The sequence below is a fragment of the Sinocyclocheilus grahami genome, unplaced genomic scaffold (assembly GCF_001515645.1).
Source record: "Sinocyclocheilus grahami isolate Dianchi unplaced genomic scaffold, SAMN03320097.WGS_v1.1 scaffold1720.1, whole genome shotgun sequence".
Lineage (NCBI taxonomy): Eukaryota > Metazoa > Chordata > Actinopteri > Cypriniformes > Cyprinidae > Sinocyclocheilus > Sinocyclocheilus grahami.
The window spans coordinates 79,357-106,221 of record NW_015506899.1 but is presented as its reverse complement, the minus strand read 5'-3'; the positions used below and the strand labels follow the sequence as shown (position 1 = coordinate 106,221).

The following is a 26,865-nucleotide window of genomic DNA, read 5'->3' as shown; positions in this document are numbered from 1 at the left end:
TGTCCTGATGAGTTTAATACCTTTCGCTGTCCCTTCGTAGAAAGAAAACATTTGACACATATCTGCCTTGTTCATTGGTTCGCCACCTCTAATTCTAAAGATAAATATGAAAAAAAAAAAAGTGCGTCTAAAATGTAACTCACTCAATATTATCTTCTTGTTTGTTGAACTGCTGTATAAAATCAACACAACCTATGCAACCTAGGCATCGATAATAAGGAAAACAGCACTCTTACTTGTGTGATATTGCTTAACTACATATCTTCTAAACACAAACTAAAACCCATACAGGGATTTTTTTTTGCATTTATAACTGGAATTATGGGCATTTCAACTATATTCTAATAGGCTTCATCACACAGCGAATGCTTTTGGACTCAAGACGTATTTTTGTTAGTTTTTTTGCATATACATAATGTCAGCTCACACATCGTTAAAACAACAATTGCAATATTACTCTTGAGGACAACATAAAACTTGCATAAATGCAAAAAAACGCATAAAAGCAGTTATGAAACATTTGCTTTGTTTGACAGCCAGGCGCTCACTTCTTTTTGATGTTGGGGCACAGTTTGAGCACGTCCTCCTTGCACGCCATCTTGAACTTGTACGAGAAGCGAAAGTCCTTCATCTGGATCTGAGGATGAGGAGGAGAAATGGACGGTTGAGACACAACAGTAGTAACCATAGGAAGAGCGAGTGTGTATTCGTCAGACGTACCAGCTGGAAGTGTGTGACTCCGACGGTGCATTTCTCGTTCATTTCCTTCTGGTGCTTATTAGCAACGAGACACTCCATCAAGTCCCCTGTGTCTATCTGATTATCGGCCACCTCCTGCAAAACAAACAGAGGTTAAAAAAAAAAAAACGGGGCAAATGAAAAAACAAAACCAAGCTACTTAGTATATTTATTACAGTGATGAAAAAATGATTTGCGACTTACATGACAGTAGGACTGGATCACGGGTTCACAGGCTCGAATCAACAAGGCCTCAATCTGAATGTCCTGGAAAACCAGACACACCAAAATCAGTCCAAACCCAAACCCAGACGTCTCACGTCCAGCAGAGAACAATAGCACCCAAATATAGACACTGAGGTTTTTTAATTTCAGAGTCAAACTGCTGTAAAAATCACAAAAGGATTTTATTTTGTACCTCGGACTCCAATTCTGTGAGGTTTCCCACCACATCCCTGCAGCTAGTGACCAGTTCATCTAAATGATCCTGTAAGCACTCCAATTCCTGACAGACAAAAACACACACAAACACGGAGCAATGCTTCACTACAGAACTGGGAATTTCACTGCAAATTTTACATTCAAACGGTGTTTGCGTAACTGCCACTTTCCACAAATATGAAACATTTGTTGGCATCCCAAGACGTTTTGGAGAGAATTACAGGCACAAATCTCATGTTTTTAAAAAATCATTATCCAACATAAAATATAAAATAAACTTAGCATCACCAGTAGTCTCATTTTAGAAGCTGACCATCTTACGTGCAACAATTAAAACCTAATTGGCATTATATTACCGTTGTAATACTTCACCCATTTTGTGTTCAATCCTGTTACCACATAACATTCCTAACATTTCTTAAAATTGTGACACACAGGAAGTAACATTACTGGAATCTTCATGAAACACTGCAAAAAAGCATTCAATTTTATCAAGCTTTACAAATACTGTAGTGCTGACAGCATTCACACAATCATTCAACCCTGTTACCACAGTAATTTTTTTTAAAAATGACAAAACCTAACTTTAAGTAACAGGGTTGCAAAAATTGTATACATAAAATAAAAAAAACAAAACAACAAAAAACGGCTCTGTCCCTTTGTAAGAAGAAGAAAAAAAGGATTTAATTGCATACTATCTATGAAAGGTGACAGAGTTGTTTTCGAATCACTGAGATCCTATTATAATTTTTATATGGAAATAGTATTTATTTATTAATTTCTTTTTATATTGTACTTGCATTTTTTATGTAATTAATTTTAATGTAATATAATTTAGTAATTGTATTGTGCATTTTTGTAGTTATTTTTTATATCCATTTTAACATCAAGTCCTACATTGTAGTAACAGGGTTGCAAAGAATGTAATCCTCATAATATGAACAGAAAACAAGACCACTTTCCTTTAAGAAGGAAAAAAGGATTTCATTGCACCTAACCCATGGAAAATGACAGTTATAATTAGTGTCATACTGACCTGTCCAGCTTCAGTCTTCTCACTGCACCACTTCCCAAGGTCTGTCATGCATCGCTGCTGCAGCTCCGGATCCAGTTTCACATCCAGGGCCCTCTGGTGGAGGATCCTCTGAACCTCCGTTTTACAGTCCCGAGATAACTACAGATCGACTCGCACACATTAGCACATACTTATACACACACACACACACACACACCTAAAGCATACAAACAGACCCACAACCAATCAATCAGACCCGTACACACAGTTCTGGATCCTTCTACAAACAGCGATCTGGGTGCACGGGTCTGACGGGTGTCATGAATTTTGATACCATTACCATAAACATTACACAAGAATTATTAGATTTGATTATTTTTAGATTAGTCTGTAAACAAACTCCCAAGACCCACATCATTCGAGTTAATTTCCTGTCAATCACTTCTCATTTAAAGCCCACAACATGAATTAATGTGATTTCAGTCTCGGCAAAGGAAGATGATTTTGATTTGTCCCTGCTAATTTGCTGTGAACATGCATCTGTAGCTTCATCACATTTACTCTTAGAGTGAACATCACCAGACCTGTCAAGAACATAACCGAGTCATATTTCACAACAAAAACCAACTAAGAAAAATATGTATGTTTTGCTTGAACACCATTTTGAGACCATTAAGATTTTCTGCACCGTGACATTAATTTATGATGATTTTAATAAAGTACAATAAAGTACTTGTATGATGTATAAATAAAACACAAATAAATAAAATGTACAGTGCCCTCCACTAATATTGGTAAATATGAGCAAAGGCGGCTGTGAAAATAAATCTGCATCATTTATCCTTTTGATATTTCAGTCAAAAAAAAATATTATATTAAAGCACAATATTCTATCCTTTCATTGAAATAAAACAATGGAAACAGTGGGGGGGAAATCTCATTATGAAATAAATGTTTTTCTCTAGTTCATGTTGGCCACAATTATTGCAACGTCCTTTTGCCAAGATAACAGCTCTGAGTTTTCTTCTATAATGCCGGATGAGTTTGGAGAACACCTGACAAGAGATCAGAGAGCATTCCTTCATCCAGAATCTCTCCAGACTCTTCAGATTCCCAGCTCCATGATGGTGCTTCTCCTCTTCAGTTCACCACACTCATTTTCTATAGGGTTCAGCTCAGGGGACAGGGACGGCCATGACAGAACCTTCATTTTGTGCTCAATGACACATTTCTGTGTTGATTTTAATGTTTGTTTTGGATCATTGTCCTGATGGAAGATCCAACCACGGCCTATTATAAGATTTCTAACAGAGGCAGTTTTTCCACTGCATGGTACGACTCGACACGGCTCGGCTCGCTTTTCCACTGCAGATAGTACCGATTATAGACTAGCTGTGCCGCTGGTTTGGTGCCTTGTGTCGCAAATCCAATGACGCTGCTGGCGATTCTCTCTGACCAATCAGTGATCGGCAGTGTTAACACGTCACATTTTAATATCGGTACGGCTCAACCGAGGTGGTACTACTTAAGCAAAGCCGTACCATTCAGTGGAAAAGTGCCATATGATGCCATGTATCTGAACAAGATGTCCAGGACCTGCGGCAGAAAAACAGGCCCACGACATTAAAGATCGAGTAGTATATTTAACCGTGGACATGAGCTACTTTTTATCCCCGTCTGCACCAAATCTGGTGGGTTTGCTGCCAAAAAGCAATTTTTTAAGTTTCATTTGACCATAGAAGCCAGTCCCGTTCAAAGTTCCAGTCGTGCCTGACAACAGAATATGCTGGAGTTTTTTGTTTTTTTTAGGAGAGTCTTTGGCCACTCAAACGCTCCTCCTCACCCTGCATTAGGAGGACGATACAGACACGCGTCCTCTCCCAGACAGATTTACAACATCTTTAGTTGACTGGAACTTATTAAAGGGGTCATATGATGCGATTTCAAGTTTTCCTTTCTCTTTGGAGTGTTACAAGCTGATTGTGCGTAGATAAGATCCCTGAAGTTGCAAAGACTAAAGTCTCAAAACCAAAGAGATATTCTTTATAAAAGTTAAGACTCTGCCACGCCCCCCTAAAACGGCTCGTTCTAACACGCCCCCACATATCTACCTCACTATGTGGAAATATTTGCATAATGCCGCCCAAATGTGCACGCAAAGAAAGAAGGCGTGGTTTCAGTAACCGCAGTTAGTGTTGAAGCAGCATGTCAGGGAGACGCTGTGTGTTTCTAGGTGAAAGCAAGAGCACTTTATTTGGCCTTCCGAAAGTAGATGCATTTAGGAATCTTTAAGATTACTTACAACAGAACAGCAATGCATTTTATGGACGACCGTTTCGTGAACCTAGGAGAGGAGGTAATTCTGACTTTGCTATGACGATCTGGCGCTTCTGAATCAGCTACTGTTTTGTTATTAGTTTAAGTATTTGCTATTGACTGTTCAAATGCGTTTTGCGCATCGTGTGTGTGTGTGTGTGTGTGTGTGAGCGAGAGACAGAGAGAGAGAGCGGTGTGTGTGTGTGTGTGTGTGTGCGCGCGAGCGAGAGAGAGAGGTGTGTGTGTGCGTGCGAGAGAGAGAGAGGTGTGTGTGTGTGTGTGTGTGTGCCAGAGAGAGAGAGCGAGAGAGAGCAGACACATCACAGTGGAGTCAGCTGTCTTAACCGTGGCTTGTGTACTGCACACACATATTCATCACTGTGTCTGTCATGAGACTCTGTTCCCCTTTCGGGCTGTCTTTACATTTATTTTGAAAGCTGAAGCTCGCGATTATGGTAAGGGCGGTTACATTTCCGACGAGTGCTTGCGGTGTTCGGCCAATCACAATGCACTGGGTCAGCTGGCCAATCAGAAGAGACTGGCTTGTCGGAAGAAGGGACTTTGTAGAAAACCAAGCGTTTGAGAGAGGCGGGGCATAGAGGACTTACAATAATGTACAGTATTTGAAAAAGAATGTGTTTTTTGAACATTAAAGCATGTCAACATATTCTGTTACACCAAATAATGATCTTTAAAAAAAGCATCATATGACCCCTTTAATTATTGCCCTGATGGTGGAAATGGGGATTTGAAATGCTCTAACTCTTTTCTTACAGCCACTTTCTGTTTTGTGAAGCTCAACAGTTTGGTTCTGCACATCAGAACTATTCTTTGGTTTTACTCCTTGTGATGGATGATTAAGGGAATTTGTCCTTTGTGTTCCTCATATTTATAATCCTGTGGAACAGGAAGCCATGGCTGGAGAGTTTCATGCTCCTAGTCACCCTGGTGTGCTCAATGTACTGAAATACTTCAGCGATATTTTACTCATAAAAATGTCTAGGGGTGCCAATAATTGTGGCCAACATGCATTGGAGAAAAACATTTATTTCATAATGAGATTTTCCCCCCACTTTCAATTGTTTTGCTTCAATGATAGGTTAGAATATTGTGAATTTTTTGAATGAAAGATCAAAAAGATAAACAATGCAGAATTATTTTCACAGCTGCCTTTGCTCATATTTACCAAGGGTACCAATATTATTGGAGGACACAGTATATAATTTGACTTGTGAATTATTGAATATATATATATATATTATATTTTTTGCATTTTCTTCCTGAATTATAGCAATGAGAATTGAGGGAGGTAACTTAATGTACAATAAAATAATGCAACAATGCATAAAATGTTAATAGTAAAAACGGGTTAAATTGTTTGTATGCTAAATCATTTATTTGTCCATGTTTCTGAGGTGAAATGCAGCAGAGTCATGCTTTGGACAGGTTTGTGAGATTCTCCTCCTTAAGGAACCAGAGGATACTTACATTTGACCTCTCGTCCGAACTTACATCAGAAGTTTCTGATGAACCCTAGTTACATTTAGGAAGCCACAGATAAGCTATGGTTTCTCAATGTCCTATTTTCTGAAAACTCACAATGCAGAGGTTAATGTCTAGAGTGTAACATGAGGGTGTTCAGTGAGTGTTAGTCGTACCCGTCGTCCCTGCATCTCGGTGCGGTAAGCGTGCCGGTACAGACAGGAGAAAACGGCTCCGGGCGGCATGAACTCGCTGGTCTCGTTCCAGCCGTGAGTGTGACAGATGCGGGACGCATCGTTCTGACACTTTTTGTACAGGATAGGGTCCAGTCTGTAACCAGAACCACAGGGAAATGTTTGAACATGAACTCACATTTGACCTCGTCAGATATATGAACAGGAACTTTCAAAGCTGTTTGTTGACAATGTCTCGGTTAAAGAGATTTAAAGGAACAAATCTCAGGTTTTTAAGATCATTATGTGACAAAATTAACCTGGCTGTGACGGTAGTTTTGACCTGCTCAAAAAACAACAACAAAAAAACAACAGGCTGTCTACAGATATATACAAGTTAAATTTAAATTTTAATACCACCTTATGTGAAATTTAAGAACAAACTTATGATGGAAATACACATTATATTACATACGTATATGTAATATTTAATATGTTTAACGTAAAAATAAAATATCATCGCTGTCAAAAATGTTATTTATCATTACGATATACAGTGAACTTTTCATATCAGCAGATAATATTCCATTCAAAATATCCCCACAAAAGCACCGCATCCATATTTTCAATCAGTCTTCTAACAGCTTTTACATTCTTAAACCTGCATGTTTTTAATATTTACCCCAGGATGTTATTTACCTTTATAGAGGCCAATATTTTTTTACCTTATTAAATGTATGCGTCATCTTTCCTGGCAAAATTATTATAATTGATCAAGAAATTCAATATACACTACAGGGCTGTTACCAATCAAATTAAATAATTTACAATGCAAACATTACAACTGCAGTAAATAATGTTATGAGATTAATGTTTTAAATAAAACTGAATATACAACTAAGAAATGTTGGGGGAAAATGCATACTTTTAAACATGAGACTAAACTGCCAGTAGGTGGCGGTAAATCACTTATTCCTTCAACAGATTCGTTCAAATCGCTGAATCATTCAGTAACAAAACGGCGAGTGTTGATCGGAGAATGTGCAATACTTCTGTTCTGAGCTTTGGAACAATTTTTTATTGGTGAAATAGAACAAAACAGTCGATTGTGCCTAAAATGAAAGTTTAACCACTTGTTTGTTGAACTAAAGTCAATGTAACATTTGCAAGTGTCAAAATATTCAGCAAAACAGCCCCTTTGTCATGTTTGTATGTTACTTAACTACATCGTGTTGTCAATAAACGAAACATTTTTGCACTTTCACCTCAGTATGTTTGTTCTGTGGGTTTCTTTATGTGTGCTGTTACGCTCATTTGATTTGATTTCTCCACGAAAGTCTGTCACAGAGAGAGGCAGCACGAGCCTCAACAGCGCCACACTGATAGCAGTAAACAACAATCGCTGTTTAAGCTGAATGTAATCAAATCAAAACAATCATTCTCACGTTTTGATGCATCACTAGTTATTTATTGTCACTAAAGTTTTAATCAGGCTATTTGTCCTGTCGGGCAAGTAAAATTCTCGAGCCATTTTTCAGTAAACTTGCATTAACCTGTTTACAGTAGCTAGGAGGCTGTGGAGCGAGCTGCTGTTCCACCTGTACTCTGCTTCCGCTGGTGAAGCGGTAACTACAGTGGGGGAGAAATCTTCAGTCTGTCCAGTGATTGTAAACTGGTTACAGCAAAACATTGTCTCTGGGTCCATCAGACTGGAGACATTTTTGCGGTAATGTGACCAAAAATATTTAAGACTCACTGAATCTGAATTTAAGACATTAAGATTTTTAAGGACTTTTTTTTTAGGAAAAAATAATTTAAGACATTTTAATACTTAAGGACCCACGGCCACCCTGAAAAAAGAAAGAAAATAAAAAAAACACACCAAACAAACAAAAAACAAATAAAAACTAAACAAAAACAAAGGGAAAAAAATTTAATAAATAAAAACAAAGAAAACAACAACAAAAAAACCCCACTAAAAACAAATGATAAAAACAAAAACCAAATGATAATAAAAACCAAAATCAACTACAAAAAAACCCCACTAAAAACAAATGACAATAAAAAACAAACAACAACAAAAAACCACTAAAAACAAATGATAAAAACAAAAACCAAATGATAATAAAAACCAAAATCAACTACAAAAAAACCCCACTAAAAACAAATGACAATAAAAAACAAACAACAAAAAAAAACACTAAAAACAAATGATAAAAACAAAAAACAAATGATAATAAAACCCAAAAAACAACTACCAAAAAAAACACACTAAAAACAAATGACAATAAAAAACAAACAACAACAAAAAAAAAAACACTAAAAACAAATGATAAAAACAAAAACCAAATGATAATAAAAACCAAAATCAACTACAAAAAAACCCCACTAAAAACAAATGACAATAATAATAATAAAAAATAAAAAAAACTTTATATTAGCATCGTAATATTTAGCCGCGTCTCATTTCGTGTTCAATCCTGTCACCACATGATTTCTCTTTTACAAAGTAACATTCTTTTAAATAGCGACACACAAGTAGCTCTACTGCATTCTTTCTGAAAAGAAAGCACCCGAAGAGTATCATTCAAAAGGTATATAAATGGGATTAAAAGTGGGATTCAAATCAAAAGTGTGGAATAAAACCTAAACTCTTGAGGTTTGTGACTCACTTCCAGTCTCTGGAGATGAAGTACTGCAGCTCTAGCAATCTGTGTTCACAGTCTTCAACCATCTTATCAGTGTACAGATGCTCCATCAGACAAGACAGGATCCTACACACACACACACACACCAAAAATATATTATACACCACCTTCAGAGCTTCTACTCGAATATGAACTGACAGAAACAAGGTCAAATGTAAAGATCGATCAGCATACTGGAAAGTTTATGGCAGAACAGGTTTGGTCAGAGCTATTATTGCAGTGTCATATGCAGTGCCTCAAGCACATGCAAAACATCTCTAATATTTGTTCAATTTCAAAGAATGAAAAAAAAACCCCATCATGTTTGAAATGAAAAGGATGAGTAAATGATGACTAAGCAAACTTATTCCTGGAGCATTTCATGTTTACCAGCAGAAATGCTTTCTAGCTGGAGCTCTGGGCCTAATATTTCACACACAAGAGCACTCACATGGGGTCTCCGTTTCGGATGTGTTTGCAGGCGGTCTGGATGACGGACTCGCAGGCCTCATTCAGAGCGCGATCAATGCGATAGTCAGCCCCGGGGTCTGTTTCCTGTATCAGTGTCTGGAGCTGATGGGACACAGACAGTTATGAAAGCCATAATCAGAGTCATTCATCACAGCCGCTGCATTATTTAACATGAATGAATATCTCACGACTTTATTCACGAGTTAAATCAATTCGACCTCAGTTCATTAATCACAGGAAGTACTGGAACACAATGAATGCACACAATTATCTTGATATTTTTCAGCCTCTTGGTGATATTTTGAATATCTTCATATTTATGCATTTCTTTTTTTATCAGAATAATCAATATTTTGACTAAACAGCCAGAGAAAAGGGTATTCAAAATGTTAAATTCTTTCTCTTTCTTTCTTTCTATCTAAAAACTAAAATCAAAACAAAAACAAAACAAAAAGCAAACACTAAAAAGAAAAACAAAAATATCAATATACTAATAAAAAAACTAAATCACAAAAACAAAGAAAACACAAAAAACCTTCACAAAAATCAATAGATATGGATATCCATCTAAAAAATAAAAAAAAAAACTAAAAAAATTTAAGACAAAAATCAACACAAATACCCCCTAATTTACAAAAAAATTAAAAATTTAAAATAAAAATAAAAAAACAAAAAGACACTAGATACAGCGATATCGGAGAGAGATAGCGGTGTGTGTTTTTGTGTGTGTGTGCGCGCGAGCGAGAGAGAGAGGTGTGTGTGTGCGTGCGAGAGAGAGAGAGGTGTGTGTGTGTGTGTGTGTGTGCCAGAGAGAGAGAGCGAGAGAGAGCAGACACATCACAGTGGAGTCAGCTGTCTTAACCGTGGCTTGTGTACTGCACACACATATTCATCACTGTGTCTGTCATGAGACTCTGTTCCCCTTTCGGGCTGTCTTTACATTTATTTTGAAAGCTGAAGCTCGCGATTATGGTAAGGGCGGTTACATTTCCGACGAGTGCTTGCGGTGTTCGGCCAATCACAATGCACTGGGTCAGCTGGCCAATCAGAAGAGACTGGCTTGTCGGAAGAAGGGACTTTGTAGAAAACCAAGCGTTTGAGAGAGGCGGGGCATAGAGGACTTACAATAATGTACAGTATTTGAAAAAGAATGTGTTTTTTGAACATTAAAGCATGTCAACATATTCTGTTACACCAAATAATGATCTTTAAAAAAAGCATCATATGACCCCTTTAATTATTGCCCTGATGGTGGAAATGGGGATTTGAAATGCTCTAACTCTTTTCTTACAGCCACTTTCTGTTTTGTGAAGCTCAACAGTTTGGTTCTGCACATCAGAACTATTCTTTGGTTTTACTCCTTGTGATGGATGATTAAGGGAATTTGTCCTTTGTGTTCCTCATATTTATAATCCTGTGGAACAGGAAGCCATGGCTGGAGAGTTTCATGCTCCTAGTCACCCTGGTGTGCTCAATGTACTGAAATACTTCAGCGATATTTTACTCATAAAAATGTCTAGGGGTGCCAATAATTGTGGCCAACATGCATTGGAGAAAAACATTTATTTCATAATGAGATTTTCCCCCCACTTTCAATTGTTTTGCTTCAATGATAGGTTAGAATATTGTGAATTTTTTGAATGAAAGATCAAAAAGATAAACAATGCAGAATTATTTTCACAGCTGCCTTTGCTCATATTTACCAAGGGTACCAATATTATTGGAGGACACAGTATATAATTTGACTTGTGAATTATTGAATATATATATATATATTATATTTTTTGCATTTTCTTCCTGAATTATAGCAATGAGAATTGAGGGAGGTAACTTAATGTACAATAAAATAATGCAACAATGCATAAAATGTTAATAGTAAAAACGGGTTAAATTGTTTGTATGCTAAATCATTTATTTGTCCATGTTTCTGAGGTGAAATGCAGCAGAGTCATGCTTTGGACAGGTTTGTGAGATTCTCCTCCTTAAGGAACCAGAGGATACTTACATTTGACCTCTCGTCCGAACTTACATCAGAAGTTTCTGATGAACCCTAGTTACATTTAGGAAGCCACAGATAAGCTATGGTTTCTCAATGTCCTATTTTCTGAAAACTCACAATGCAGAGGTTAATGTCTAGAGTGTAACATGAGGGTGTTCAGTGAGTGTTAGTCGTACCCGTCGTCCCTGCATCTCGGTGCGGTAAGCGTGCCGGTACAGACAGGAGAAAACGGCTCCGGGCGGCATGAACTCGCTGGTCTCGTTCCAGCCGTGAGTGTGACAGATGCGGGACGCATCGTTCTGACACTTTTTGTACAGGATAGGGTCCAGTCTGTAACCAGAACCACAGGGAAATGTTTGAACATGAACTCACATTTGACCTCGTCAGATATATGAACAGGAACTTTCAAAGCTGTTTGTTGACAATGTCTCGGTTAAAGAGATTTAAAGGAACAAATCTCAGGTTTTTAAGATCATTATGTGACAAAATTAACCTGGCTGTGACGGTAGTTTTGACCTGCTCAAAAAACAACAACAAAAAAACAACAGGCTGTCTACAGATATATACAAGTTAAATTTAAATTTTAATACCACCTTATGTGAAATTTAAGAACAAACTTATGATGGAAATACACATTATATTACATACGTATATGTAATATTTAATATGTTTAACGTAAAAATAAAATATCATCGCTGTCAAAAATGTTATTTATCATTACGATATACAGTGAACTTTTCATATCAGCAGATAATATTCCATTCAAAATATCCCCACAAAAGCACCGCATCCATATTTTCAATCAGTCTTCTAACAGCTTTTACATTCTTAAACCTGCATGTTTTTAATATTTACCCCAGGATGTTATTTACCTTTATAGAGGCCAATATTTTTTTACCTTATTAAATGTATGCGTCATCTTTCCTGGCAAAATTATTATAATTGATCAAGAAATTCAATATACACTACAGGGCTGTTACCAATCAAATTAAATAATTTACAATGCAAACATTACAACTGCAGTAAATAATGTTATGAGATTAATGTTTTAAATAAAACTGAATATACAACTAAGAAATGTTGGGGGAAAATGCATACTTTTAAACATGAGACTAAACTGCCAGTAGGTGGCGGTAAATCACTTATTCCTTCAACAGATTCGTTCAAATCGCTGAATCATTCAGTAACAAAACGGCGAGTGTTGATCGGAGAATGTGCAATACTTCTGTTCTGAGCTTTGGAACAATTTTTTATTGGTGAAATAGAACAAAACAGTCGATTGTGCCTAAAATGAAAGTTTAACCACTTGTTTGTTGAACTAAAGTCAATGTAACATTTGCAAGTGTCAAAATATTCAGCAAAACAGCCCCTTTGTCATGTTTGTATGTTACTTAACTACATCGTGTTGTCAATAAACGAAACATTTTTGCACTTTCACCTCAGTATGTTTGTTCTGTGGGTTTCTTTATGTGTGCTGTTACGCTCATTTGATTTGATTTCTCCACGAAAGTCTGTCACAGAGAGAGGCAGCACGAGCCTCAACAGCGCCACACTGATAGCAGAATCGCTGTATCGCTGTTTAAGCTGAATGTAATCAAATCAAAACAATCATTCTCACGTTTTGATGCATCACTAGTTATTCTAAAGTTTTAAAGTTTTAATCAGGCTATTTGTCCTGTCGGGCAAGTAAAATTCTCGAGCCATTTTTCAGTAAACTTGCATTAACCTGTTTACAGTAGCTAGGAGGCTGTGGAGCGAGCTGCTGTTCCACCTGTACTCTGCTTCCGCTGGTGAAGCGGTAACTACAGTGGGGGAGAAATCTTCAGTCTGTCCAGTGATTGTAAACTGGTTACAGCAAAACATTGTCTCTGGGTCCATCAGACTGGAGACATTTTTGCGGTAATGTGACCAAAAATATTTAAGACTCACTGAATCTGAATTTAAGACATTAAGATTTTTAAGGACTTTTTTTTTAGGAAAAAATAATTTAAGACATTTTAATACTTAAGGACCCACGGCCACCCTGAAAAAAGAAAGAAAATAAAAAAAACACACCAAACAAACAAAAAACAAATAAAAACTAAACAAAAACAAAGGGAAAAAAATTTAATAAATAAAAACAAAGAAAACAACAACAAAAAAACCCCACTAAAAACAAATGATAAAAACAAAAACCAAATGATAATAAAAACCAAAATCAACTACAAAAAAACCCCACTAAAAACAAATGACAATAAAAAACAAACAACAACAAAAAAACACTAAAAACAAATGATAAAAACAAAAACCAAATGATAATAAAAACCAAAATCAACTACAAAAAAACCCCACTAAAAACAAATGACAATAAAAAACAAACAACAAAAAAAAACACTAAAAACAAATGATAAAAACAAAAAACAAATGATAATAAAACCCAAAAAACAACTACCAAAAAAAACACACTAAAAACAAATAAGAATAAAAAACAAACAACAACAAAAAAAAAAACACTAAAAACAAATGATAAAAACAAAAACCAAATGATAATAAAAACCAAAATCAACTACAAAAAAACCCCACTAAAAACAAATGACAATAAAAAACAAACAACAAAAAAAAACACTAAAAACAAATGATAAAAACAAAAAACAAATGATAATAAAACCCAAAAAACAACTACCAAAAAAAACACACTAAAAACAAATGACAATAAAAAACAAACAACAACAAATGAAAGCCATAATCAGAGTCATTCATCACAGCCGCTGCATTATTTAACATGAATGAATATCTCACGACTTTATTCACGAGTTAAATCAATTCGACCTCAGTTCATTAATCACAGGAAGTACTGGAACACAATGAATGCACACAATTATCTTGATATTTTTCAGCCTCTTGGTGATATTTTGAATATCTTCATATTTATGCATTTCTTTTTTTATCAGAATAATCAATATTTTGACTAAACAGCCAGAGAAAAGGGTATTCAAAATGTTAAATTCTTTCTCTTTCTTTCTTTCTATCTAAAAACTAAAATCAAAACAAAAACAAAACAAAAAGCAAACACTAAAAAGAAAAACAAAAATATCAATATACTAATAAAAAAACTAAATCACAAAAACAAAGAAAACACAAAAAACCTTCACAAAAATCAATAGATATGGATATCCATCTAAAAAAAAAAAAAAAAAACTAAAAAAATTTAAGACAAAAATCAACACAAATACCCCCTAATTTACAAAAAAATTAAAAATTTAAAATAAAAATAAAAAAACAAAAAGACACTAGATACAGCGATATCGATCTAAAAACTAAAACCAAAACAAAACTAAAACAAAAAACAAACAAAAAATAATTCTAAATACTAAAAACAAAACACTAATTACTAAAAACTAAATCTCAAAATCAAAAAATAAATAAATAAATACAAACAAACATATACAAAAATCAACAGATATAGATATATATTAACAAAAACAAAAAGAATAAAAAAAAATTAAACTGAAAAATCAAAATCAAACAAATACTAAAATACTAAATATTTAGAGCGATATAGATAGATGGATAGATAGAAAGAGCGATATCTATCTCTCTAATGAAAAAAAAAAAACATGAAAAAAAAAAAAACATTTTGTATTGTAATTTTACCAAGTCGTTAATATAGTTTGTTTTGACACGATCAGGGAAAATATTGTTTCTGTTCATCAGCCAAATGGCCACAGTTATACCAAAATATATCCCCCCAAAAATAACGCCAGCTAGCAGGCATTAATTGGCCTGGACAACATATCGACCCATTGCTAATACTGAATGTATCAGTGTTATTCACGATATCGACCGGACCAACCAGCAAGTGAGCGTATCAAAGTGCATTAAAACTCACAGCTTTCTGGCAGTGGCCTTCCAAGATGCCCTTGTCCCGGGACACCCTCATGAGGCAGTGCAGGGTTCGACCCTTGTGGTGCAGGCCAGAGCAGTGCGTGTCAATCTCCCCTCTGCAATGCAGCACGATCTCGGGACTGAGCGAGTAATCTTCCATCAGCATGCGCCTGTAGTCCAGCATCTCTCCCTGACACTCGCCGCTCACAGTTTGACCTGCGGAGCAAGAACCAAAACATGTGGAAAACAAAACTGTAGGGGGCAGAGCCTGTGTCCGTCCACATCGCATCAGAAGCCTCACCTCGGTGCACGGCTGCCTCCAGACACAGCAGCAGGTACGAGAGCTTGGCCTCTCTGGCTCGAGGCATGGCCGTGTCCATGTTGCAGCGGTATTTCCGCAGGTCCGGTTTGCAGGCTTTAGCCAGTGAGTAGCTGACCTTGTAGTCCTGAGCGATCAGCTTCTGACGAGTGGAAAGAGCGTCCTTGCACTGCGGAAAACACAGATACTTACGTTTAATTGGAGAAAAGTTTAATAATAAATAAATGTTTAAGCAATTTTTCATTTTAACAGCTAGGTAAATAAATAGACCAGAAGAAATTATGGATAAAAAATTTAAAAAAAAGGGAAAATAGATAAAAGACACGAGTCAGACTTGAACTCATATTTCTCACGAGCACCACAGCAAGTGTGCAACCATTTTAAAATGAAACATCGCAAACGTAGTAGAGCTGTCACAACATCAGATTTTCTCTACATGATTAATGCGCCAATTATCTAGAGAACATTTGACAAATAATACAAATAATTACTATAATGCTATCAGTCAAATTCATCTTGAATTCATCTTGAATGAATCAATTGATAATTGGCCAATAGTGTATGAGAATAAAAATTATTTAGTATGATTATTATTAACATGATAATATTTGATTTACAGTTATTGTCAATATTGCAACACCCCTAATGCCTAATTATATTTTAAAATAATATATTTTATTAATAAAATAATATACATTTTAATTAGTGCTGTCAAACGATTAATCGCATCCAAAATAAAAGTTTTTGTTTACATAATGTGTGTGTTTGTACTGGGTATATTTTTTATGTATATATAAACACACACGCACGCATGTATATATTTAAGAAAAAATGTTTTGTTTATATATAAAATATTAATATTTATAAATAATATAAATTATATTTGAATATATATATATATATATATATATACACACACATACATATACACACACACACAAACGTAAATATTTTAAAAATATGTATGTGTGTGTATTTATATATACATAATAAATATACACAGACCAAACACATTATGTAAACAAAAACTTATTTAGGATGCGATTAATCGTTTGACAGCACTAATTTGAACAATAATCATTGAAGATTGAATGTCTGGGTCAATGTTATTTTAGAATCATTTATAATGAATACGTTAATTATAAATTTATAAATTAGTACATTAATAATACTAAAATAGTAGTATTATTTGTATATTAATAACAAAAGCAGTAGTAGAATTTATCGATTGAAAAAGAAACACCATAATACATATTTATAATTTTGAATTAGCTTTTATTTTTATATTTCAGATTATTTTAATATTAGTTTAGTTCATTTTAAGTTAAGTTTAGGTTTTAGTAATTTTATGTCCTTTCTATTTCTATATAGCTCTATAAAAGTATTTTTTATTTCAGTTTTAGTAATTCTAGTACTTCAACAAACTTATTTCATTTAGCTGTTTTATTTCTCTTGTAAACTTTCTCTCTAATTTAATTTCAGCTTTGTTTCAATTACCGAAAAATGCCTTTCAATGGTTTTTGTTACCAATAACACCAGTCTGGGTCAAGGGTAAAACAACTAAATCTTTGCATAAAAGGCATTTGTAAAGGAAGAGGAAGACTGGGCTGTGGTTATGTGTGGATGTGTTATAACTAGTGTCAAGTGTGAACTATTCTGCCCATTTTCTCTGTACACCATCACTATAAGCCGTTCTCAGCAAACCAGACGTACTTTGTCCGACATGCTCTCCTCAAATTTGTGGTTGAACAGACATTTGTAGACCTTTCCTTCTCCTGCTGGAGTCTGAAACAAACAGAAAAGAGCACACCATTAGTAGCGGAAGTGCACAGTGAGCGTGTATTAGAGGATCACGGCTTACGTTTTCGCAGTAGCGTTCGCGGTCTTCCCGACAGGCGAAGTAGAGATGGCGGTCGAGGTGGAAGTCGTCGGAGGAGAGTTCGGCCACACGCATGATTGACTTCTTACAGTCCTCTTTGATGGTGATGGCCGGCTGCTCCTCGGCTTCACTCACCAGGCCTTTCTCCAGACACGCGATCACCTCGCCCTGAGAGTGGATGTCCTGTAGAGAACGGCCATGTGCGCTCAGGACAGAGAACAGGGCACAGAGTACTCTCATGGCAGTTTAACAAGCCGTCCTGGTCTCTAGAACTGCAGTTGTGAATCTCAGACCAGCTGATTGAAAGCTGAACCGGCTCAACTGAAGAACTAGCCAGCTGCCTTTGAATCAGTTGACGGCTCCCATAACAACAGAGCACTGTCTGTCAGGCTGATCAGAGCTACACGAACTTGGATCAAATGAATTTAATGGGAAAGTTCAGAGTCATTTTTTCCCCCTCATGCCGATACAAACCCGTAAGTCTTTTGCTCATCTTTTTTCTGTTCATCGTTCATGCTTGATGTGCGAGAACAAACCTCGTAGGTTTTTGTGCATCAAACAAGCAAGTTCGATCTTCTGTTGACCATATTTGATGTGCTTTATGTGCACGCTGCTGATCAACGTTTAAATGTGAATAAAAGCCTAAATTAAATCCGCTCAATTCATATGGATTATTTTTAGGTCTTTAAGAACTTTTTCAAGTGTAACAGTTACAGTGGAAAGGACTTGGAGTGACAAAGATCTCTCAGGTTTCATTAAAATATTGTGTTTCAAAGATGAACGAAAGTCTTATTGGTTTCTGACGACGAAGGAATTTATGGCAATTTTCATTTGTGGGTGAAGTATCCTTATTATAATGCTACAAGATATTGACATGCTTATTAATTGCCATTATGCCTTATAAATCAATAAATGACTGATGTTAAAAGTCGATATTATTTTGCCAAAAAAAAAAAAAAAAAGCAGTTATTTTAATTGCTTCAAAGTTAAATTAGGCATTGCAATATTGTAATGTACAGTATAAGAAATTGATATTCATTTTGAGTTAACAAATTTCATTTGTGTTATTAAATATCATTTTAATTAGGCTATATTGTAATACATTTAAACTTAAAATGAGTGTTAAATAATGGCAAAGGTAATCTAAATGTTAAAATAAATTAAATGAGCTTGCATAATTAAATATCCAGTAAAAAAAAAAAATAACTGAAACTGTCAGAACGGTTTTATGAAACCATTTCAAGAACAAGAGCAGAGTTGCACAGATGCTTAAAATGTCTAAAAAGCCTGTATTTGTTGCTTTAGTGTTCGCCTACAGTCCTGTATTTGACAATGATGTAACACAAACTTGCAGAGCTGCTAGAAATACTGGCGCTGTTATCAGAGAGCATCAGAAAGTAAACAGTGGTTTAAAAAAATAAGTGTTACATCCTTTTTCGAAGACTGTGGTCATACTGCTACTTTCAGTTACCCACAGTGCACCTGGGCTTACCTTGTCTCCAGTGTTGACGCTTCCACAGTGCAGTTTGTTGATGTCGTCCTTGCACTTGTCCATGAAGCCGCAAATCAGCCGGTAATCGCTGAAGACGATGCTGGTCATCTTGGTGATGTACTGGTTACACTGGTACTCTGAGATGTTGGTGCGGTGATCTACTAAACACGACACCAGGTAACCCTTCCCACGTTCCTCAGCGGCACACTCCTTAATCTGAAAAATTATTGTAAATGGTTTAGTGACTTTGTGGTCAAGTTTGAGATAAAAGCTTGTTTTGCTTTGCCGCCTCCATGCATACTTACCCCACTGATGGTGGTCTTGCACACCTCAACGGCGACAGACTCGAACTTTGGATCAGTCGTCAGATTGAACTTATAGTTCCATAGCAGCTAAAAATAAAACAGGACATTTTATTTGCTACAATAACATAACTTAGGCTAATCTTACAGTGCTGAATGAATTTTAATCAACTAAACTTTTTTTTTTTTTTTTTTTAAATATATATCTCCTGAGCAATAACAACACTAAAATAAAGTTTATATTTTTATTATGTAATATTTATTTTTATTATTTTAAATTATATAAATTAAAAAAATGTATAACTCAGTCATTAGACTAACTGAAAAAAAAATCTAAAATAAACCAAAAGATTAAATATTTCACATTATTTGAAAGTGACAATGTGTATATTTGTTAAAAATAATAATAATAATAATAATGATAAAATAAAACAAAACCCAAAACATTCACATGTATGGCTCAAGGATAGTTAAACTCATTTTTGGGTTGAAATTAGAGATCGACCGATATATCGATTTACCGATATTTTTACCGATATTTAAGCATTTTACCATAATGGGATATCGGTTTTGTAATATCGGATTCACCGATAAACGCCACCATCTTGTGGGTGTTTTGAAAATTGCGCGCAGGATCGCCATTGCAGCGCGTCTGAGGGGAGACGAGACAACAACAACGGCATGGTGCAGGTACTTGATTTGCTGTAGTTAGTAAACTTTATTTAACATAACAGCCATTTATGCACAAATTAGATGCATTACATAAATGCCTGATATGTAGTTTATGCAGCTTGGCTCTAAGAAATAGAGACCAACTCATGGAGTCACGTAAGATAATCCGTAAAGTCCTTTCCCAATAAAGACGTAACTTTGCATGAGTTAAATAATACAGCCATGAATAAGCGCATGTTGGAAATAAAAGCTCTGAATTTAATTCTCTGTCTGTTGTCTATGTTCATCATTAGTCTCGTGAAGCCGCTTTGATATTGCTGTTCACTCACTCGGGTTGACGCTCAGGGAATGCTCCAGCACGGCCACCGCATGTAACTTTTAACAAGATTAATTTGTTTAAAATACACTAAATTGTATTAACATTTACTATATAACCAATATTTCACTAATAAACATCTAAATAAATACAACTCTATGGAAATTAATGATTTATTATCTCCGCAAGCGATCGCAGTTTGAGTATAGTTCTGTGTAACTGCATAGATAAACTGCGCTGTCAGCAGGCATTTCATAATCTAAGGACAAAAACATTATTAATAATTCTGATATAACATTCCAGTTGAGAAATGCAATAAAATTATGTTTTGTTTGTTATATTCAAATATTCCAGAGAATATTATTCATTGAATTAACATTATCCAGTGAACTATTCTTGACTGAGTCTGTAGCTATTAAACAGCTTATAAACCTACTAAAACTGTAGTTTAAAATGAAGTTGATATGACTCCTGTCCTTTATTTATTTTCTCCATTTGAAAACATTAGACATTTATTTTTTCTTATTGTTAATATTAGTGTTGTTGCTGTTGATGCTTTTTATAAATAAAATGTTTTTTTATTGTTGTAGTATGAAGATTAAGTTTAACATGAACGACTGCAAATTTTCAACACATAAAAAACAAATAAAACAAAAAAAAAAAGACTGAAAAGAGGAAAAACCAAAGTTAAGTATGTTCTTACTTCACTTAGTCATTTATTTACTTTATAACAGTAAATAAATATCGGTTCTGCATATCGGTTATCGGGCACATAAACATGCAAATAATTGGTATCGTATCGTTATAAAAAATCAATATCGGTCGATCACTAGTTGAAATATCAACAAAATAACAAACTCCTGCTGTAGTATGGCTGGGTTTAACCATCAACTGTCATTCAGATCAACATCCAGGAACAAAAATAACAGAAATAGTGTGTAAACACTTACATGATTGCAGTCTGCAGCGATTTCAGTCTCCTGAAGAGAGATTAAGAGGAGTATAAATTATAAGTGTTCACACAGACAAAAGTAACAGGCAGGTTCAGAACTACATGATTTTCAAGACAGACTAGCCCTGTATAATTAGACAGGTTTCGGGTTCCCCAGGCCCCGATTTTTAAGGGGTGTTTAAAACATTTTCTTGTGTTCACAAACAGGTAGAACGAGCACAACAATATAACCGAACGCAGTGCCTCAAAGTGCATTTTTTAAATGTTTAACTTGACTACAATCCTTGTGGGACGCTCAAAATATTGTGCGACACACACTGCAGTGACCAAAAAAATGTCCGTCTGAATGTGTACGGCTGTAACACTGCTGCTTTAAAGAGGATAAAAGACCAAAGAGCCAAGAAACAGTTTTACAATGCAAACTAGGCTTAAGCTATGCTTAAAGAGATAGTTCACCCAAAAATGAAAATTAGCCCATGATTTACTCACCCTCAAGCCATCCAAGGTGTATATGACTTTATTCTTTCAGATGAATCCAATCAGAGTTACATTAAAAAATATCCTGGCTCTTCCCAGCTTCATAATGGCAGTGAATGGGTGTTACTATTCCAATAGTCCAAAAAAATAAAGTGCATCCATCCATCATAAAAAGTGCCTCACACGGCTCCGGGGGGTGAATAAAGGCTTCCTGAAGTGAATCGATGCGTTTTTGTAAGAAAAATATCCATATTTAAAACTTTATAAACCATAATCTCCGTAAGCGCAAGCGCAGCTGAGAGAGCAAAACAAAACACCGGTCACGAAGTAGAAGTGCAAAACGAGGGTTTGTAAAGAAAAATGTCGGAGGATTTGGATATAAGCCAAGAGGAGACTGGTTTTCCTTTGCTAAAGTAAGGAAACTTTGCTTCCTTTGCTCCTGTAAACAAATGTTGTTTTCACAAGACTAGCATATTCTCACCAGAGCTAACGCTACGCCTACATCATCCGTCGGAATGAACGAGCATACGACAGTTAGCAGAAACTAGAGATTACCATTTATAAAGTTTTAAATATGGGTATTTAGTTTTTTTTTACTAAAATTAACTATTCACTTCAGGAGGCCTTTATTCACCCCCAGAGCCGTGTGGGGCACCTTTTATGATGGATGGATGCACTTTAATGGACTTCTATCGGACTATTGAATAATAAAACCCATTCACTGCCATTATAAAGCTTGGAAGAGCCAAGACATTTTTCAATATAACTCCGATTGGATTTGTCTGAAAGAAGAAAGTCATATAACACTTAGGACGGCTAGAGGGGGAGTAAATCATGAGGTAACTTTCATTTTTGGTTGAACTATCCCTTTAAAAATGTCAACACTACAATAAGAAGACAAAAAATCTAGACCATTCGCAGTTGTTGGGCAACTGGTTTCCTAGTAAGCAATGTGTAAAATACTGACTGTTGCTAATGTTTGTAGGCGTGTGTTATATTTACTTTTTGCCTTTCGAAATGTATTTTCGTTAATTTGTGACACCAGGGAGAGGGGAGGTGAAAATTAAGACTAGATGCAAACAGAAATCAGCTTAGTCCTCGCTCTCTTCCTGCTGCACATCCCATGTGGACTGCTAATATTTATTAAGAGTTTTAGATGATGTCTCTATCTAATAATTAGCATGCTTGTTTAAACATTTGAGTAAGAAAATTCATAACAATAACCGGATTAAACTTCAAGCTCCTTTTTACACTTTAGATTACAAAGATTAAACAGAATGAAAAAATATCAACATACATCCATGAATACATGCCAAAAAAAACTTTAAATTTTTTAGCCTTTAAGTTTTTAGTAGTACCAAATTTCACATTATAAGCTGATGGATTGACATTATTTCACGCTGGGAGGATGTTTGTTCACACTCTCCAGGAGAATCAAATGTGTGCGGAGTAAATACTCTGAGTTTCAAATAACAAAGCACATTGTTTAAAGGGTTAGTTCACCCAAAAATGAAAATTCTGTCATTAATTACTCACCCTCATGTCGTTCTAAACCCGTAAGACCTTCGTTCATCTTCAGAACACAAATTAAAATATTTTTGATGAAATCCGAGAGCTTTCTGACCCTCCATAGACAGCAATGCAACTGAAACATACCCAGAAAGGTTGTAAGGATATTGTTAAAATAGTCCAAGATGAACGAAGGTATTAGGGGTTTGGAACGACATGAGGGTGAGTAATTACTGACAGAATTTTCATTTTTGCATGAACGATCCCTTTAAGACTAACATAACGAAACATGACCAACACGCTGGTAATATGCATGTCAAATAGAGCTGTGCAATTAATCAAAATACAGTTTCGATTTCGGCCTCCAACGATTATGGAAAAACAATAATCGAGATAAAACTATTATTACGCCCCATTCTACTCCCTTTCCCTCCTCCATAAAAGTCAGATTTCACGTGCAAATCAGTAAAATCATGTAACATGACTTGCAAAATGGGACGTGCTTGATTGATCAAAGTTTATTTGATTTATTCAGGTTTATGAAAGCGCGAGAGAACTTGCGCTGTTCCTCAGGAGGATTTCTGTGCATGCGCTCAGAGATGGAACAGAACACAGAACGTTTAGTTAGGTACGCGCTTAAACGGTCAAATACACGCAAAAAATGTGTCCAAATGCGGCGCTTGGTGATAATTCACATAAACCCTCATCGGTTATGTAATAAGTGAACGTAAACAGTTAAGAATGAAAATACGTGCGTAACAGTAAATTGGATCCGTGCGGCTCTTAAAGTGACAGCAGACTAATATTCCTGCTGCTGACTGTGTGCTTAATAGTAATCAACAAAAGACAAAATCACTCACTGCTCTTGACTGAAGGACTTGTGTAGCTTTAATAAGAAACAAAGGAAATGTAATTCTTACAGTGAAGACTATGCCGTTTTATTTTACATTCAATTATTACATTTCTGTTGAAGGCTGTTAACTGAATAGCCTGGGCTATGCTTGACTTTTTTGTTTCATTTGTATCTTTATTGTTTTTTACTAATATTAGTTACCCTAGTATTCTGCAGCCCTATTGAGAATTGTGAAATTTCGCTGGTCTCTAAAATGTAGCTAGATGTCATAGCAACCTTATTTACAGAACATTTTTATTTGATATAGGCTATATCATTATCTTTAAATAAATCACTCGTATAACGTTTTGGTCATGTGGCCCACTCATAATCATCGTGATTACAATATTGACCACAATAATCGTGATTATGATTTTTGCCATAACTGAGCAGCCCTAATGTCAAATTAAACATAGCTTTAATTTTGGTATAATTCACTTTAGGATACTCTCTTCCCTGTGCGATTCTTCAAACAGAAGGAACCAAAAGGTTAAGCTGTACAGCAATGTTTGGCATGACAAGAAGAACAAATATTTTACAACAGTCTCGTGATAGCCGATTGAGCAGTTAAGTTTGACAAATGTGTGACATTCACTGCAATCACTTAAGTGACAAACAAAGCACCATCTGAATAAAAACGAAAGTATTTGACAAATATGAGCATGCGGTAACATGAGGAATTAGACAGAAGGTCAATATCTGAATAAACTGAGAGAGTATGTCTTCAACATCGGATTTGGCAGCTTTAAAGAAAAATAGAGGCCTTTTAATTACATTTTATTCCTCCACTAATAAACTGCTCTTTGTGATGCGAAAACCTCAGCAGTCAAGAGCAATCAACATAACAGCAGGGTCTCCCTAACCGTGATGACTTGACACTGATCTTTATTTGAACAGCTGAGAACAAGCCCAGGCAGAAAGCATCCCCGGCATAGCACAGGACAGCTGTAAACGGCTGCTGTAAATATCAAGCGTGTAATTCTTGGTTCCCATGGAGCTGAAGGCCTTGATAAGTGTCACAATGTTACTAAAAACGGCATCCAAATCCAATCAAAGACACAGCAAACCATTTTGACCTCAGCCTGTGCTGAGAGCGTCGTATTAGCCTTTGATAGTTGTAACGGGGTTTATCAACTCTAAAAGGATTTAAAGCTACTGACAAATATATAGCTTCTCTGTGCAATTATGCTGCATCTGTCTATAATACACACACAATGCAAGTAAAAAATACAATATTACTCTTAAAACTCTGTATGATCATGAAGAGATATTAGGATAGAGTTTACAGACCAGAATCACTGCTTAGTGGACGCAACTTGTTGTCCCCTCAACATCATATAAATGGCCTGGTGACAAGATCTGTTCTCCAGCTGTGTCAGTATTTTATTTGAGAAAACAGCATTTCATAAAGCCACCAGGGTCTTTTATAAATAATGGAGGTAAACAAACCATCTCCATTCAGTCTTTATTTATGAGAAACAATAAGGAACACTGCACAGTAAATAATTGACCTTGCAGTACTCTCACTGACAGTGATATCTCCATAGGAAGATAAAGTCTAAAGTTCATTTACAGCCAGAGAAATAACCCGCAACTGTGACGAACAGCCAGAGAAATAACCCGGAACTGTGACGAACAGCCAGAGAAATAACCCGCAACTGTGACCAACAGCTGAGAAATAACCCGCAACTGTGACGAACAGCCTGGAAGTGAACGAATCCTTTAAGAGCCATTCAACAAAAGTAAAGGGGTTGTTCATGTAATCAGTAACTAAGAGCTTGGATGGCTCGAATTACACACCTATCTGAGCAAACACTGGCAATAAACATGACACTTCAGAAGCAATTATTACACAAGGACCTCAATGGTCATATTGCTTCCGTGTTTGTGATCATGCAACGATTCAAAAGTCGGTGCTGTTCCACCAAACAATGGCTAATCCTTGACTAACTAATAGCAGTGCTCACATATCCCATATTTGTTCAGAGAACCCTCGACAAACGAACACTGCACAACCAGTCAGTCAAGCCAAACAACAAAAGCATCCAGTCTCTGAAGCAGAAATCCAGTACACAAGCCATCCTCGTCCATGCCAACCATGAGAACTATACAGAAACCACAACAGTGCAGGTGACTTCACTGAGTGTGCTGGGGAACTCAGCTGACTCAGACAGCACATTTGGGCGTATCGGTGAGCTCCAAAGTAGGCAGCTCATTAGGGATTGAGACACAGCTATAAACAGGAAACACATTTTTTCACCATATTAATCGTGATGCTTATAAAAACTACCTGTATGTGGCATTCAGAAGCCTTTACTTGTCATACTGCTCCTGGTTTTTAAATATATATATATGTTCCTTATGAATCTATATGATGTTTAACTTCTGAATGTCGCGCAAATGCACAAAGACTCTGCGGATCCAGATGTGTGTTACTGTAACTGTTACTATGTAGACTGATGATCAGTCAGTTCTGCTCTAAACGTGGCTTTAATCGCCACGCACTCACAGACTATACAGTCTCGGCCTTGTTTTCTTACGTCTTTTCGGTCCTGCAGGCACTCGAGCACGGCCAGGTTGTTGTTCCAGGCGTGTTTGGGGCAGATCCGGCTCACGTCCTCCCGACAGGCCGCCTCCTCCGCGAGCTTCCAGCCGCCGCTGCGCCGCACCGAGGAGGCCCCGTCCGGCGCCGCCGCTTTCCCCTCTCCCGCTCCATTTTTACCTCTTTCGGCATTCTCTGCGGCGTTTTCAGTGTCCGATTTGCCTCCATGAGCAGAACCAATCCAGCCGCAGATGAACATCAACAGCAGCAGTCGCTGCACACGTCTACACGCCGCCATCTTCGCTGAGAGAAGTTACGAATCCTACT

General features: G+C 36.1%; 1 protein-coding gene across 2 annotated transcripts; it reads right to left on the bottom strand.

Annotated features, from left to right (window-relative positions):
• Positions 1–448: 448 nt before the first annotated feature.
• Positions 449–26,865, bottom strand: LOC107572232 (Golgi apparatus protein 1-like). Of its 2 annotated transcripts, XM_016258661.1 has the most exons (17): positions 26,537–26,865; positions 21,117–21,146; positions 19,182–19,268; positions 18,877–19,092; positions 17,367–17,567; positions 17,219–17,290; positions 15,488–15,674; positions 15,191–15,402; positions 9,304–9,425; positions 8,838–8,939; positions 6,169–6,322; positions 5,999–6,043; positions 2,216–2,353; positions 1,157–1,243; positions 943–1,005; positions 721–834; positions 449–637 (listed from the first exon to the last, which is right to left on the bottom strand). In XM_016258661.1, the coding sequence occupies exons 1-17, from the start codon at positions 26,834–26,836 to the stop codon at positions 545–547; spliced, it is 2,223 nt and encodes a 740-aa protein (XP_016114147.1). In that variant the 5' UTR covers positions 26,837–26,865; the 3' UTR covers positions 449–544. The 2 variants fall into 2 exon arrangements, with proteins under 2 accessions (XP_016114147.1, XP_016114148.1); XM_016258662.1 differs by lacking the exon at positions 5,999–6,043 and having other exon boundaries at positions 450–637.